Source organism: Aspergillus mulundensis, assembly GCF_003369625.1.
Source record: "Aspergillus mulundensis strain DSM 5745 chromosome Unknown scaffold_1, whole genome shotgun sequence".
Taxonomy (NCBI): domain Eukaryota; kingdom Fungi; phylum Ascomycota; class Eurotiomycetes; order Eurotiales; family Aspergillaceae; genus Aspergillus; species Aspergillus mulundensis.
In genome coordinates, this window is record NW_020797889.1 from 1,992,773 (window position 1) to 2,009,497 (window position 16,725).

A 16,725-nucleotide genomic window follows, 5' to 3' on the forward strand; every position below is an offset into this window, starting at 1 on the left:
AGCCAGTCGCTCGCCGATCTTTCTCGAGTCCTTAGCTACTTCCAAGGTAGAAACGCCCCATGAAGATCTGGTGCCTTGGCGGCTGATTCTTTGCTTTTGCTGTGTAGCCTACAGTACCTACAGTGCATGTCTACGGCGTACGGAGTACGAGGTGTAGATGCAGAGACTGCATCAGCGACTCCGCATTCGTCCAGACGAGACTACACCTGGCGAAATGCGGTGGCTGTTGGACGCTGTTCTGGGCCGGAACCTCCCTCGAGGCCGGATCAGGAAGGCCGGCAGGCGGGACTCGATTCCGGCATCGAACAAGTCACACCAGCAGACATGGACCAATCGCTTCTGGCAAAGCTCAGAGTGAATGCAATGTTCAGCATCGACATCTCACGATATGCAGCGTTGCTGTCAGGCTCTCAGTTTACCCCGTACAACTACACACTGTGGTCGGTCGTACGACGCAAGGGGCGTCGGTATGCCTAATGCTGGGGCGTGGTTCCCGAACAGCGGTCGGACCTTGGCTCCAGGGTCGAGAGTCAAAATGATATGATGATGATGGATCCATCGCTGTCTGTTTGGCTTGACGCATGTGGCGACTGACTCAAGTGGAGTGCCTGAAGTAATAGTCGCTCGGGCTTCCCCTGTCGTTCCATCTCGAAATCTTGCAAGGTTGAATTTGAGAGCCAGTCGCGGGGATGTTTTGCCGCGGATGACGTCAATGGCTCCTCTTCGCCCCAATCCTTCGTCTTTGCTTTCCTTGAACAAATCTTGACTGCTGTTGGCATGTTCATCATCGCCTGGGCATCGCAAGGATGGAGTGTAAGAGATTGAGTATTTTATTCTGTCATATCACTCGGTCCTGCGTGGTGTGACTGTGATCAGCAACACGGTTTGCCGACTGCAACCTCGGGGTTCCGTGGAGCAGAAAATTCTGAGGGGGTGTGGGGGCTTCTCCATGGGCATCCCAATCTCTCCAGTCTCCAGGATTCGTAGAATTTTCCCCATATCATCTCATCCAGGCGCGCACGCCGCAATGGCAACTCGCGAATCGCCGCCAGATCATTATGTGTGCTGTATGCAACCGTTGTATGGACTCTGTAGTCGATGTTTACTTCTACTTTCTTTGTTCCACACTTCCGAAGCCTCTACGGTAGGATTAAGCACACGCTAAGGCGTCGTAAGACCAGCCACCGAAGCCAAGATGAACGATGCCAAGCGCGGTACGTACTCCGGAGTCCGGACCGTACTCCTAGTAGAACTGTACTCCGTACGAAGTACAGAACACGGGATCGCTCCAGGTTTCCCAACCAAGATGTGCGATCGTCCGCAAGTCTCCAGATTATTTCACGTTGAATGCGACTTGGATTCCCCGACATTCCACAGATCCCCACTATGCCGGCAAAGACAGTAGGTCACGTGTGAGATTGACCCTGATTCTTCGGCTGTTCGGCTGTTTCCGGGCTCTGGCCACCAGCACTAGACCACATGCGGCTAGAATGACCGTGACCGTCTGAGCTTCTTGACCGCCTTCTGCTTGCGACAGCTCCCCTCATTCGCCTCGGGCTCGGCCTGGCCCATCAATATTACCATCAGCCAGACTCTAACAGAGTCAAGCAAGACAGCCAGGTGACAGCCTCCATCTCCGTTATCGTCAGCTTTAGTCTGCATCTGCACTTACTCTTGTTGTCTGCTTTTGGGTCACTGCGAGGTTTAGCTCGATCCGGGGCTCATCCCACTTAACCATGTCTCCGGACATCAATTCCCTCCCCCCATCTCGCTCGGCATCTGCTTCCCCACGCCAACGACGGAACCTAACTAGTTTACTGGACGCTATTGCGTCAACCGGCGCTTCCAACTCGTCGACCAACTCAAACAACAACCACTCCAACAGTAGCACCATGTCCTCCGAGCTGCCGCGCCGCCATCATCCAATCTCGGTGTCGGAGCGTCGCCGATCTGGAAACCTGAACATCAACAGCAGTAGCAACAATAGCTATAGCGAGCCGATCGGCGATAATTCGTCGGCGTCGCCTTCGGAGCCTGCCCGTGCAAGCTTGTTCAATTTTCCCAATAGTCCCATTATGGGCTTCGGTGATCCCCATCATCATCGCACTCCTTCACTTGGCGAGCTGCATCAGGAACTAGAGCAAGAGCAGGAAGCTCAGGTGGTAAGGCATACTTTTCTTTAGCGTCTTTGGTGTGATGTTGACCATGGTTCACCTCGTTTTCTAGAACCGACTTCTTTCGACGATCAGGAACCAAGAGCTCCGTATTCAGCATCTTGAGCAGCAACACCAGTCTGCGATCGACGATGCTACCCCTTCCAGCGAGCGCTCTGTCTCATTTCCACCCGGCGCTTCACTATCTACACTAGGCAGCCGAACGTCAACCCAGTTGCCCTCGTCTTTGTCTAGTCGCCGCCCGAGCCAAGGCCAGGCACACTCCCCCAGTCTCAGGCCAGCCGATTCAACCCGGGATATGGCCGCACCAGAGTGGGTCGCCGGCCCCGGCCTTAGCCCCGGTGAGAGCATAGGACGGCGGGGTAGCCTAAGCCGAGAGGACCAGAGTAGTAGCTTTTACCAGGCCGAGGCCGCGTCGCTTGCAAGAGAGAATCAGATGCTACGGCAGCGTATTCGGGATTTAGGTGCGTGATTTTCCGGCCTGTCTAACGACACTCGGACAGCGATCCGAACTCAAATGCCCAAAATGCCTCACCTCGCTAACATTTTCCTGTCATAGAACGTCAAGTGAGCGAACAAAGCACGAACATGACGGTTCCTTCTGCAACCCCCGGCGACCCTAGCGTTAGACAACCGGCAGCGGGTGCGGGATCTGAAAGTGAGTTGTCAGACAAGACGTGATTGGCTCAGCGCGTTTCTTGGAATGCAACCTCAAATATTATCTATATTTCGCCTACTCGACTCAGACCTTGAATGAACCGAACCATCCGAAGGTACTCGTGGAACGCTCCCGTCAACCTCGAAGAGGTGCGCATGGCGGCTTACTGAGTTACCCAGCACCAGACTCACCCGAAATAAGCAACGCAGTGTTGCACCTTCAAACGCCCGGTTAAGAGGGCAACTTAGAATGAACAACTGTCCGTTCAACTCCATTTGCCAGTTGTTTAGACATGGCCCGAAAGACTATGTTCTCACCGCGCAACGCAAGTAGTGCAGCGCTGTAATGAACTCATCTCAACATGTATCTATCTACCAATCAACATAGATATCCAATTCAGTCAAACACATGACATGAAAAGCCTAGCGACATATCCTTCTCTTCAATCGAAAGCTCGAGATCTTCCTTCCCCAATCAGCTCAGCGTAAGAATACATGTCCCAGAAACACGTGTACGGTGTACCAACCACGCGAGCCTACCCCTTGCGCCGCCCCCTAGATACATCGTATATGCATCTGTCTCAGACTCTAATTCTAAGATCCTCCAAGCAAGGGGCCCAACACGCTCGCAAACTGCAGTCCCAGCAGTCCGAGTCCCACTACTGTCCCAACCTAAATCTCACGCCCGCCGGGTCTGGCCTCTCGCGTGGCGTGCAGATCACCAACTCTACCTCTTAACATAGACCCCGAGAGCCAGCCAGAGGTTCCAAGGTAGACATCAGAAACATGTAGGGGATTCCTCTTCCGCTGATGGTTCGTCCACTGCGCAGTGGCTGAAACACTGGCCAGTGAAACGGCGGGAGAAAGATCTTACCTACTGGTAATCGCAGATGTGCATACAGCCCAGGCTGGCTCCTACACCCACCCTACAGTATCATCCGGCCCGCATATACGGAGTAATCGAGACCGGCCTGTTCTACAGCCACACTGTTCGATCATGGTCCTTGGCGTGGCTGGACAAATAGGTGGACGTTGCTTATATTGCGGTGTACATATATTTAGACTGAATAGACTGTCGATAGATGATTGTGTTGCTGATCATAATACGATCGCAGCTGTCTTCCCAGTTGCAGTACATGAAAGAAGGAGAAGCTCGCAAGGATTACTGCGATGCTCCATTCAATTGGACAAGGCCTGGACTCGGCGAGTGAAGGTAGGCGCGGAGGAGTAGACATGATTGTGCATGCTACTCGTCGTAACTTAGTAGAAGAGGCTACCAAACAAGAAAACAAAAACCGCATAGATATCAAGATCTATTTCCAAGATCGAATAAAGTACATCAAATAAACAGGCTAACTAGAGCAGATATCCCAACGAACATAAAACACAGTTCTAGGCATGCAATCGCACGGCCGTGACAAAACCGTCTAGGTCTTCTCTTATGAAATAATCAAGGAGAGAAAAGGGGGAAAACGAGCCGATCTACAGCTTCGCCTTCTCAGCCTCGGCAGCAAGATCGGGCATCAGCATGTCGCGGATGTCACCCGCAGCCTCGTTGAGGTAGTAGCTCATGCGCTCAGCGCCGATGCGCTTGCAGACGATGTTGAAGTTGAGGCTGCAATTATTATTAGCAATTAATTTATCTCCGGGGGCTATAGAATAGGAGGTCTCACCTGTTCTCATTAATCATATACGCAATTCCAAACCCGTCATCGATAACCTGACTCCATCCGTAGCCGTTGAAGAACTCTGAGCTCAGCTGTGAAGTAGATAGGTACCAGGACCCGCTGTAGGCAAAGGCCGGGTCCGAGTAGATGGAAGGCAGAGGCTCGCCCTCACGGAGGAGCTTCTTCAGACCGAAGAGGTGGCGGTCGACGCCCTTGCCATCGCTAGCTTCAGCAGTGTACTTGGAGTGCGCGGCGAGGGCAGTGCGGAAAAGACGGACGGCTTCCTCGCGCGGGACAGATGCATCTGTGATGGCCTTGCAGAAGGCGACGCTGTCGTCGGAGACAGTGCGGATGGTCTCTGTGCGACCCTCGGCGAACTTGCGGGTCGAGGCAGACTCGTAGGTTGGGCGGTTCTTGCCATACATCTTGAAGTAGGCCAGCTGGATGATCATCTGCACGTAGGCGTCGGGACTGCACTTAAACTTCTTAATCAGGCCCTTGCCATAGCCTTGGTAGGCTTGGACGCGCAGTTCGTGTGCGGCAATCTGCTGGCGGTGTTCCTTGGCCGCTGCGTCAATCGCTTCGAGGGTTTCTTCGTTCAGGTGGAAGTTGATGGGACGGGGGTCGGGCAGGTCAGAGCGAACGGACTTCGCAGAAAGATCGATCTTGTTGTTGAAGATGAGGGCGTTGAGGTGGTCGTTGAGACGGTGGGTCGGGCTACCGTCCATCATGCTGTGCTCACCCATAAAGCCGGCGGTACCGTTCTCGTTGACGATGAACTGCAAGGGCTTATCAAACCAACGGTTGTGGCCGTCACCGTGCCAGTATTGCTCCGCACGCTCCTCCAGGGTCACGGGGCTCGCATCATCGAGACAGACAAGGAACCCACTAGACTCAATCTCCCGCAGGGCATCGGCGTTGGCCGGGTGAGCCTCCAGGAGTTTTTTGCGGGCGGCAGTCCAGTGGTCACGGTTTGCAACAGTCAGGACACCAACGGGCGGGACCTTCTGCGCAATCTTGTAAATGCGCTCAAATTGCTGCTCCAGCTCCGATACGTTGAGCGGACGGCCGTTAATAACCAGAGGCACCTTGAAAAACTGGTTCTTGCGGACAACCACAATATGCTGGTTCTCCTTAGCAGCATACTTCTGAGGGTAATCCGCAGGGTCGGCGGGAATGCGGCAGCAGTTGAACATGTACTGGTACGAGCCCATAGCCTGAGGAATCTTGCGGAGGTACTCGGGCTCGATAGAGCCATCATCCACCTGACTCTTAAACTCAAGCGCCGCAGTAGTAATAGCAGCAGCGCGCTTAACGGGGTCCCGGCGGGCACGGTCATCGCGGTAGGAGTAAAAGTAAGAGACGTATGGAATCACGGGGTCCCGGTAGCCGAGGTAAGCAGCGTTGTTCCACCACTCGGTGAGCCAGTTCTTGGTGTTGGGGTCCGCAGCGCGAGCAAGAAGCCGTTCTTGCAGAGTCTGGCCTGCGCCTCCAGGGCGAATGAACTCTTCGACAGCCTTCTTGGTGTGTTCGTACTCGGCCTCGGATACAACGGCATGAACGGACTTTAGGTACCGACGACCTGTCTCTTCCAATGTTGGGACCGGTAGGCGGGGGAGCGAGTCTTCGAATCGGAGCATCGCTCCTTTGGAGTGATCTTCCTTGTAACCTAGTTGGAGTCAGAAAAAACCGCTTTGAACCCTATACACCCGCCGCAGAACGTCAAGTGTATTCTTGCATGTGATTCTTACCCTCAGGGACAGAAGAAGCCTTGCGCCGCGGTGCCATTGCTGAAGCCTAGTACTATTAGCAAGACTCCAGTTACTTTAGGTATCAAGAGGTAACCGTACCACTGAAGATCTAGCGAGGAGAGAATTTGTAGGAGATAGGCGGGGGCGAGCAAGAGTAGAAGAGAACCGGCTCCGGGCAGCCGCTGTAAACATCACTCTCGTTGTGGAGGGGTGACAGGAGAAAGGAAAGGATAGTGGATAGAGCGGTATGGAAGCGGTCGAGTAGTTTATGAAGAAGGATTGAGAAGAGACAGGGGCAAGAAAGACGAGAAAGCCAGTAGAAAAGTAGAGAAGAGGCAAGATGAGGCCAGCGACTCTGCAAGAGAACCGAACAATGAACCTCGGCTGAATGGGAGGTGGATTATTACCGTATCAGCCTGTCACATTCCTGGGAAGTGGAGCGCTTTTTGCGTGTAATTATTGTATCACAGATACACCGCGGGGAGCCGGAGGACACAAGCAGCCAGGTTCGGACTCTCAGCCTCGGTCCGATCCCATGACCATGTCACTCTTATAGAAGATCGTCGTTATAGCTTAAATAGAGTTATATGATGACTATTTCTCCCTAGGGCAAACATAAGAGCCGCTACATGGAACACCTGATGGCAGCTGCGAAGTGCAACACGGAAATTGTCACCACGAGGCAGAATGCGGGGAGAGCTCCAGCCTCCAGATTTCGAAGAGCCCCGGCCGAAATGGCTGAAAATGTTCTACAGCATTCCGTGGAACAGCATCACAAGTATACATTATTATAGAAGGATTATTATGATTCTGCTGTAAATTAAGCTTAGGTTCCATTCACCCGCTGCGTCCGTTGATCCGATCTGCATGCATCTGGACGAATCAAAGTGTGGCGTTGAACGTGGAGATGTAGGACTATGGAACTGTCAATGTCATGCCGATTACCAACTACAGGGTATAGTATTAATATCATCAGAAGAGATGGAGCGCATGTACTGAAACTGGTGTAAATGACAAACCGTCCAGGCAAATGAAGAATAAAACCCGACAATAGGCTTGCGCCACGCCTCGCTAGTACACAATCAAGAAAATCAAAAGCATTAAGGGAATCAATAATAGTAAGGTTGTCTCACGAGACAATTGGCATGGCGGATGTAGGCTGCTCTTGGCCCTCGATTGCCTTCGGTTTGCGCCGTGGAACCTGGATTCCACTGCGGAGTTGATCCAGCTTCACCACCCCGGGTCCTGTACAGATACGACCGGACTGGATGAGGTTGCGCAGGCGTTTCCTCCTGGCCTCGCCGCTGCGCTCTTCCGCCCGACCGACTCCTTCGTCCACCCACTCGACACGAAGAACCTTGAAGCTCATGCCATCGTGATTCTGCTCCCAGACACGAGACTTGAGACCGAATAGCACACTGCTTTCATAGCGTTCCAGCTTGGGGAGGATGAGCAAAGTAATGTGGAGGTCCTTGCCAGCCGGCGGTGGCGGAGGGATTTTGGGTCGTTCGCCTTCTTCGAGTCCCATGTCCTGGGCCGTCTTAGGGGCGTGCTGGAAAGCTTCCTTGATCTCCAGGTCGAGCATATCGGGATCCACGTCTTCGCCCCAAGCACCGCGAATGAAGCCCGAATGAATCGCCGCCGCAACTGGATCCGAATCGTCAGTATAGATACCAGTGCCCCAGACAGCGCGTCGAGCGCAGATTTCCTCGCGGTGACCGTTATCTATCCGGAAGCGAGGGACGCGAATCGTGAAAGTACAGTTCTCCTTGCCATCGAAACGGGGGAGAGGCAGGGGAGTGGTTGTGTATCCGAACTTGGCGCTCTCCAATGTCGCTTTCGCGGTCGGCGCTCCAATCCGCGGAGCATATAATGTTGAGCCGAGATGCTGGCGAGGAAGATGAGAGACGCTGGAAATCACAGGTTCGATTGTAACGACAGTTCGAGGTTCCCGCATTGGCATCAAAGCAGCAGTAGCTGCGGTTCGGGGCACATGGTGGTGGTGATGATGGTGATGGTGGTGGTGCGGATGCACGGCTTCTCCTCCGAGACCATCACTCGGTCGGTGAATCATGTTCATGCCAAGTGGTCTGTGAGAGCTGCCAAAGGAGGAATGTTCCTCTTCAGGTTTATGATGATGGTGGTGGTGACTGGAAGATATCAGTAACATATCAAAATTTGGAATACGATAACACATACTGATGGTGGTGGTGATGATGCGGAGCAGCGCGACTTCGTCGACCACCACGCGTAGATCCTCCTAGTCGTACATCTACCCCATTTTCGCCTTCCAGTCGATTCTCTTCCTCTGACCTTCTTGGGCGCTTCCCGGTTGCAGAGCCAGGTCGAGTAGTTTTATTCTCGTCCGCTGGTTCTGTATTAGAAGACCGAGCAGTGAGGCTATCACGCTTGAAAGGGCTTGCAGTCATCGGCGTTGAAGGTCCACTGCCCGTGGTAGTAGCTGTGACACCGCCAACACCACTCCCGATGCCTGCGAAAACCCGCCCTAGCTCGCTCTTGATGCCTGACTCGCCAGCAGGGCCAAGGATTTGAGCTTGAGCACCTTGCACGGCTTGGGGAAGTGGAGAAGCTCGGCCCTGTTTTACATTTAGACCAACCCCGAGAAGGTTACGATGGTGTAACAACTCATCGCTGCCCTTACGAGGTTGATCATCCGGGGAAGGGTGTGCAAACGTAGGAGATGGACCAGAAGAGGGCCCGCCGTAGATATGAGAACCGCTGTGTCGTTTGTTGAGGTACGCCGGCTGATCGCGTGGGGAGGATGTTCTGTGACCCTGCTGGGTCTGAACCGGGAGCGGCTGGCGAGCACCTCCCGGCTGCGAGCCTAGAGTCTTGGTGTAGTTCTGAATCGCGCCGAAGCCGAAGCTATACGAGTTTGGTTCCGATGCCGACAACCGCTTAGTTTCCGGCGAGGCTGGTTGCGAACGACCCATTTCCCACGCTGACGAAGTGCTTTGCTGCCGACCGGCTGTTGTGTCGCGATCCGCGTAGAGTGAACCATATCTTGAAGGCGCAGCGCCTACCTTACTTTCTGGCTGCGACATACCCCGCTCCTTATCTCGACGAGCCTGTTCCTCAGCCTGACGGTCGCCGTACAATCCTCCGAACCGGCCATGCTGAGGGTCATGGCCCATGTATGACGGGGGTCGCTGATGCGACGCTCCAAATGGGCTCTCAACAGGAGCGGCAGCATGCCGTGATAGCGGGCTATAGCCGGGTGGTCGTGGTGGAGGTTCGAGGTGCTGGGGCTGGCTGTTCGGTCGAGGCGGCCCACTGAAGCTCGGTCGACGCGACTCATTACCGTTGTACGTTGGTTCGGCTGGAGAGACCTGCGGTGATGGGTGCGCGGAGTTGGGCTTACTCGCGTACTGCGACGCAGACGATAGGCGAGACAGACCGCTATACTTGGGCTGTTCAGTACCTGTCGTCGGCGGGCCGCCTCCCGAGCTCGTTCGATATCCTCTGTTCGGCTGGTTGTTCCTCGCAAACGGTTTTTCAGGGGTTTGTGATCGTCGGAATAACGGGTAATCGTGCTGCGCTGGTCGTGCAGGAGCCGTAGGAGGGGACATGGCACCGGGGGCTGATGGCGGCGGGGGCGCGCTGCCGAACGGGCCGGAGGAGACAGGAAGACGCGAGAATATCGACGAGCCTACATCCCGCGGTGGTCGGTCAGCGTCCGAGCCTAGCATGGACGATATCGACATGCTGCTCCCTGGACGATGATGGGCCGCGGTGTTGGGAGGCTCACGCGACAAGAATGGTGTGGAAAGAGAGGCCGTATTTCCCGATGGGCCGCGCGACGGGTAATGTTGCGGTGGAGACGGAGGAGGCATCCGACGAGAACCTGACGAGGGAGCGGAGGGCTGATCTGGCTGGCCTGGTTGATGAACACAATCGCACGTTAGCAGATGGAACCATACAGCAACATTAGAATACAGCGCGTTTGGGTTGCGGAAAGCAGAAGGCTAGGCGTTGGGCTGCGTTGTCTCGGGTACTCCGCGCCGGCTAATTTCGCTCTCCTGGCACAGAGGAGCAGGAGAGAGAGCAGAAGCCTGACACTCACCAGGAAAGGCTGAACTACCGCTGCTACCCCAAGATCTCCGTCGGGAGTGGTCATGCGACGGGGGAGGGTTCATGTCGCATGGGTGATCACGGGTAGCAGAGAAGCGAATTCAACGGGGGAAGACAGCAAGGGGAGACGAAGCGACGCGAAGGAGGCGAGCAAGGAAGCAATAACAGAAAGACGCGAGTCGCGAGAGGTTTTGGTTGTTTGAAGAAGAATCAAGGCAGGCGATGAGACAAATCAGATGAGAGACAGGCGTCTGGGCCCTTCTTGGGGACAGAGGGAATGGAAATGGAATAGTGAATGTGATGATGATGAACAACCACCAGAACAAGCGCAACGGCAGATTCACTCTCCAGTGGGTTCAGCTGAGCCCCGTGACTGCTGCTCCCCGTGATTGGCCTCCGGGACGCGATGCCCTGGCACGCATCACTAGCCCCGATCAGGACTAGCGCTCCCGAGCGTGCCTCAGGCGGCAGTCGATCAGGAGCTGGCGGACCGGGGCTTGATTGGTTGGGGCAGGAGTGGGGCTCACGAGCAGATGCACCGGGGGAGATAACGTGACAGGAGATAGAGAAACAGCACAAAAGTACATAAACAGCTAGCGACAGACTCACCGGAGTACACAGTGTGACCCTCGCCATCGCCGCGGTAACGACGACCTAGATTAGGATCAACCTCCGGGCCTTCATCGCGATGAGGCCGCTTCCGTGAACCGTGGGTCGCCTGTGAGACGTGATACACAATGTCCCCTCTCCGATATGACGCATACCCATGATCAGCGGAATGTGGCGCGACAGCAGGGGTGCGCTCTGGCAGGGGGTAGTTGTAGGCGGCTGATGGTGCTGATCGTGGCAATTCGTATCGCGCCTGGTCGGCCTGATGGCCCTGGTCGGACGAGGGTCGCAGTGGTCTGTGCGAATACGAGGGCGATGAGACGGATGGAGCAGCAGCTGTGACGGCGACGACGACAGGGGGAGCCGGAGGAGCAGGAGGACGTGATGCAGTGAAGCGAGGGTCGTGGGTTGGTATTGATAGCGTATGCGGAGGATATGTCGAGGGCGCCGGATAGTACTTCTGGTAATTCATCATGATGATTGTGGTACTACCAGATGCAACAAACGCCAGCGGCTGGAGGAATAACGCGCAGTCGAGTTGTGAAGGAGAAACAGAACTGAAAGGTCAAGAAGAGAAGTTTGTTTGAGTTGAGTTGGGAAAGGAGAAGAGGGCGCAAATTACGGTGAGAAATAACCGAAGTCAAGCAAGGAAACAAAAGCCCTCCACGCGACACACTCGCAGCGACTATGCTACGAAGTAGCAGTCTAGATTTATTGGAGACATCACAACAGAGTGCCTGCGCACAGCCAATCAGACAGGGGATTTCTGCAGAGGCAGCGGGGAAAACGGTCGATCCGCCAGATTCTGCGGTGATGTCGATTTAAGGCATCGTTGGGCTCCGTCACTCGATCATCTCCACTCACAGTGTATGATATGCAGTCAACGTGGCAGGCCGGGACACTGAGCGCTGCATTACTCCGGAGGTATATTCCTCATCTGACGAAATATAATCCAAGCTGGGTATAAAGTATAATACAGGGTCTTATCAAGATCTACAGGCATCAGAAGAACCCCTTAATAGCCCTTGACAAGTCATCCAGCAATGACAATCGTCGACATCCTTTCCCCAAAACCACGACTGTGACCGGTCGCAGTACAAGACCCTGCTCTGCGCTCCGATAGGACAAATAACGCCTCTCGTTCAAGGCCTCTAACTGGGCAACAAGCGGCGGCCACGCTCTTCGCATCGGTTTTTGAATGTTCAATAACAATGTAAACGACTGCGTTGGGTTCTCGTCAAAGAGTCCGACCGGTACCAGATCATTTTGACCACCGTTTTTCCCAGTCAAGTTGACGAAAGCAGAATTCCGAGCATCCAGCTGAGACTGAAGTGATTGGAGATAAACGCTCTGCAGCGTGTGCTCATCATCGAGGCCTGGTCCCCAACTCCCCACAAATAACTCTTCATCCCTCTGTGATAGATCCACTTTGGCGCCAGTACACCCCGAAGCAAGGGTATACTCGACGGCGTCGCCCGTCACTCCATGCATCTGGGCCTGGACCGAAGCGTCATACACACAAATAGCCGCATGATCGATTCCAAGCCCGAGCGACCGGTCGACCGTATCTAGTGTCTGGATGAAACCCGGAAGATCCTGCCTATAGTCCGGTTCCAGAAAATAAGACACAATATGCGGCAGCTGGACCAAAAATTGGACAATCACACTAAAACATAGTCAGGACTAAGACACACGCCAAAAGTATAAAACCAAACCAGTTAGGCCGACTCACAAAAACATCAACACAAGACATAGCAGAGGTAGCCCGCGCTCCCTCCAGCGCCTTCGAACAAACGCAGAGCATTTGCGCGTGAATTCGGTGACCTCAGGATGGCAATTGGTATCGTCTGGATAAGAGCGCAGGGGATGGTCCTCGAGAAGCACCCAGGCGTAGGAGTCGTACTCCTTCGTCTCGAGAAACGGCTGGGCTTCCACGTCTGAGAATTGGGAGGCTGCCATACTTGACTAGCTCCGGGCGCGTAACTAAGTATGTATGTATAGATAGGGTAGCTACCTCTTCGTCCGACGCGAGTGGGGAGCAGGTGTAGCGGTGAAGCACTGAGAGCTTGAGCTCCTGCTTCAAGGCTGAATGCTCAAGCAGGGGTGGGAACACGACAGCTTGGATTCAGAGCTTGCACGGCTCGGTGCGACATGCGGCTGCGGATCAAAAGGCTGGGTGCTCGAGACATGGTCGAGAGACGGGGCCGGCTTGGGATTTGAGGGGAGGTGGTGAGGTGAGATGAGCCATAGCACGCCATTGTTGGTTTCGATGGTTCATCTGAACTAGAGGAATACAGACCCACCCAAGCAAGGGATTCACCCCCAGAATTGGGGTATATTGACACTTGAAGCTCACAACAAGCATCTCTGTGGGTATAACCTACTTACCTTAAGAGCTTACATGATCATAGCCTGTGAGTTATGTTTGATGAACAATGTGTTTTTCATTAAGAGGCAGGCAGAGCTTCAATCGGGCCAAGCTTCGCGTTGCAGATCAGAGGGGCTACTTTATCCGGCGCCTGCAGGAGCCTGCCTTATCCACAACCTAACAGACGGATACTAAAGGATATATACTATTACTGTCGGTATGGCGAGTAACAGTGGTAGATACTCCAGCTTCGTTGTGCAGCTTACAAGTGTGGTTGCTCACATATCCGTCTATTATGCCTAGCCCATTATTATGAATGCGAACCCGAAATATATATATACCTTGCGTATATGTACTGTCCTGTTTCAGTACAAATGCCAAATCCAATGTTACAATAATAAGCGCGCTACCTTAATCAAAGCAATCTTTCACTTCTTTCACGGCGTCCTCGCTCCCTCACCAATCCCCATCAGCCCACCTGCCAGTCCGGACATCCGGCGACGTAACAGATCCTCCTCGCTCGGCAAACTGGCCAAGCTGGAATCTCGTGGCCGTGTCGGACTCACAGGATCGGATGCCCATTCGGGGGTTATGTCAATCTTGTATGGTGCCAATGGTCGCCGTCTGCCCAGTCCCCTAGATCGTGTGGGTCGGCCTCGAAACCTACTCCCGCCAGGTTTCTTTTGATCATCCGGCTTAGTGCTGGTGGTAGGGCTGACGCGACTTGATGGTAGTTGCTCGGTTTCCGTCTCCGTCTCCGTCTCCGTCTCAACTACCGGACTTGGGACATGTTCGTGATTGTGGTCTGGGTTGCTGCCAATACGCACCGCAGGAGTTAGTGGGGTCATTTTGCCTATGCTCATTTCGAGCGGCTTGTCTTCGTCTGCGGAGGACTCGCCGGTCAGTGTGCGCTTGTGGTAACGGAGAAGAGCATGGTCGACATCGGTCTTTGAGATATGATTGTGGGAGAGTGTGTTATTGCTGAGACCAGAAGGTGACTTCTTGAGATCGGCCATCTCGACCAGCGTCTGAATCCAAGATGCACACCGGTTGATATGCTTCCAGCTGTCAGGGAAGAAGCTAGCCATCTGCATGAAGCCGTGAGAGATACCGGGGATCAGCGAGACCTCTACATGGTCTTTCTCATTGAATGTGCGGTGCGACTTCTCGAGGCCTAACTCCTGCCGCTCCTGGAATCGGCGCAACTTGGCCTGCCTTAGCCGTCCTGCAAAGACTACCGTGTCGTCGACCAATGGATCCCGCTCGCCTGTGAGGATGCATGTCTTGGGGAATTGCGCGAGAAGCGCTTCAGGGGCAAGAATCGGGGACAGTAAATAGTCTGTGTTGAAGTCTGGACGGTTGTAAGGTCCGACGTAAAGGATGACCATGGCTCTCATCATTTCTGGCGACAGAATCCTGTCGTTTACATATGAAATCATCGATGATACGGCGAGCCTGGTTTGGATTTTCTCTGGTGGATTATTGGCAAGATAAGCAGTCTGTTCATCCAGATCTTCCTCATTCCTTTCTAAAGCCAGCCCCGCGGTCTCTTCCACCAGAGTCCCTGTCTCTAGGTCTGGCTCAGAAAGGTAGGAATTCTGTCGAAGATCGTCGGACGAAGCGCCTGGAGAGGCAAACGGCGTCAATCTCTTGTAGTCCATGTCCTTTCTGTGCACGACGCTCCGATTTGTACTTTTTTCTTGAATCAGGGCCATTTGTTCTTCGGTCATCCAGCTCTCGATCTTCATATTCAGCGCCGGATAAGCAAGTACCAATCCATCTGGCCCTGGAAGAGAGCTTTTCCCTTGCCCAAGGGATGCTCCTCGATCACCAGATTGGAGCACCATTAGAGTAGTTCCAATAGCAAGATTGGCGCCAGCGCTGTCACCAGTAAGTATGATGCGAGGCGGCGCATCCCCACTTAGCCCTAAGCAACGACCACGCGTGGTGATTATCGAATGATAGACATCATAGCATTCATTTAACGCGTACGGATACGGGTACTCTGGCGCTTTCTTATAGTTCAGACTCAGAATCGGGAGCTTGGTCTTTCCAGCCCACGCAAGTAATCGATCTTCAGAGTGCCGCGGTGTCATGGAAACAAATCCGCCTCCAGGAATATCGAGGACGATGCAAGTTTGTTCCTTCAGTGCGCTCAGCGGACCATCAAAGTACAACCACGCACTTGTCGGCTCAGTGTAGATTGATTGCCGCGGCCGAGGTATGCGTATAGCACGGGGCAAGTATCTGGTAAGCCTTGGACGTACCAGACTCGCAAGTGCCCAGAGATAAGGTGTAGTTCCTTTATTCCATGATACCCGCAGATGCTCCACCGTCAATGTTGCTCGTACACGGCGGACCTTATCATCAGCCTGTTCGGCCGCAAAAAGGTAATAGACCGTTGAAACCAAAGACGCAATGTCTCGAAGCCACTTTGGCCGCACTTTCATCGCAGTCCAAAAGCCAGCATCCAGCGCTGTTGTAATCCATGTCGCGCGAAAGTAGGGCCGGGAGTAGAGGTTCGCTAAAGGTTCGGGGCTCTCGAGGCCTACGATTTTGGCGAAATTCCGAGCGAAATAGAGCCAGAGAACGACAACGACTGTCGTCTGCCAAACACTCAACTTCTGAGATAGACGAGATGATATCTTCCGGATGACGGGCGGACCATGTTTGTTTCCCCTACCAGACTAATATTCAGCAGCTGTGGCATGAAGATGCAAACTCCTGGACATACCTGAAGAGGTAGTACGACCAAAATAAAAATACGCCCAGTACTTGTACCTTGCGGGACCTGGTTGATGGCCTCCCAAGAACGTGATCTAGGCCAATCGTCAGTGTTACCCAGGACTTACTCGGGCAATTCCGCATACCTATCATTGCAACCAGAGTATATCGAGGAAATGATTGTGCGACACGGAAACCTTTCGGGCTGAATGAGCGGGTGATCCGACGAATACGTCGCACGGAGCGTAAGAATATCGGAGAAATAGGTTCTTCAGAAAGCGCTGAGATACGAAAAGAGGCATGTACATAGAACGTGGATAGAGAGGAGCGATTACTCCGTCAATTTTATCTTGCAATCAGCTAAGTCACGACAGATTCAACGTGAAGAGAGTGCAAGTTGAAGCCAGATGAGTGAAAGAAATGAAACAAACCAGACCAGAGGCTGAAGAGTGAATGAAGAAGAACAAAGGGCCATGGTTCATCACTGTCAAAGCTGGAGGCACACATCATGTTCCCCAGACAATGATGCATGTGAAGGCCCCACCAGCCTGCTTACCACGACTTACTATAACCCACGCAGCAGGCATCAAGGGCAAGGAGCGGCAGAGAGAATCAGATCCAAGGTAAGCATGGGGATGTTGAGATTAGAGAACAATCAGCTTTCTCGAGAGTGGTGGTGTGCC

At 53.6% G+C, this 16,725-nt stretch overlaps 5 protein-coding genes across 5 annotated transcripts; 1 reads left to right on the forward strand and 4 right to left on the reverse strand.

Moving 5' to 3' along the window:
- Positions 1–1,736: 1,736 nt before the first annotated feature.
- DSM5745_02161 (uncharacterized protein) lies at positions 1,737–2,855 on the forward strand (the record flags this gene model as incomplete). Its single annotated transcript, XM_026744177.1, has 3 exons — positions 1,737–2,162; positions 2,227–2,638; positions 2,734–2,855. 3 exons carry the CDS (start codon positions 1,737–1,739, stop codon positions 2,853–2,855), a joined length of 960 nt encoding a protein of 319 aa, XP_026607340.1.
- A 1,458-nt stretch (positions 2,856–4,313) lies between these two features.
- DSM5745_02162 (carnitine O-acetyltransferase CAT2) lies at positions 4,314–6,286 on the reverse strand (the record flags this gene model as incomplete). The annotated part of the gene is made up of 3 exons (XM_026744178.1): positions 4,314–4,446; positions 4,505–6,167; positions 6,250–6,286. 3 exons carry the CDS (start codon positions 6,284–6,286, stop codon positions 4,314–4,316), a joined length of 1,833 nt encoding a protein of 610 aa, XP_026607341.1.
- Positions 6,287–7,378: 1,092 nt separating this feature from the next.
- On the reverse strand, positions 7,379–11,425 carry DSM5745_02163 (uncharacterized protein; the record flags this gene model as incomplete). Its single annotated transcript, XM_026744179.1, has 3 exons — positions 7,379–8,399; positions 8,449–10,147; positions 10,951–11,425. 3 exons carry the CDS (start codon positions 11,423–11,425, stop codon positions 7,379–7,381), a joined length of 3,195 nt encoding a protein of 1,064 aa, XP_026607342.1.
- Positions 11,426–11,952: 527 nt separating this feature from the next.
- On the reverse strand, positions 11,953–12,909 carry DSM5745_02164 (uncharacterized protein; the record flags this gene model as incomplete). The annotated part of the gene is made up of 2 exons (XM_026744180.1): positions 11,953–12,616; positions 12,683–12,909. The coding sequence occupies 2 exons, from the start codon at positions 12,907–12,909 to the stop codon at positions 11,953–11,955; spliced, it is 891 nt and encodes a 296-aa protein (XP_026607343.1).
- Positions 12,910–13,755: 846 nt separating this feature from the next.
- Positions 13,756–16,195, reverse strand: DSM5745_02165 (putative lipase; the record flags this gene model as incomplete). Its single annotated transcript, XM_026744181.1, has 3 exons — positions 13,756–15,997; positions 16,053–16,137; positions 16,189–16,195. 3 exons carry the CDS (start codon positions 16,193–16,195, stop codon positions 13,756–13,758), a joined length of 2,334 nt encoding a protein of 777 aa, XP_026607344.1.
- Between the last annotated feature and the right edge of the window lie 530 nt (positions 16,196–16,725).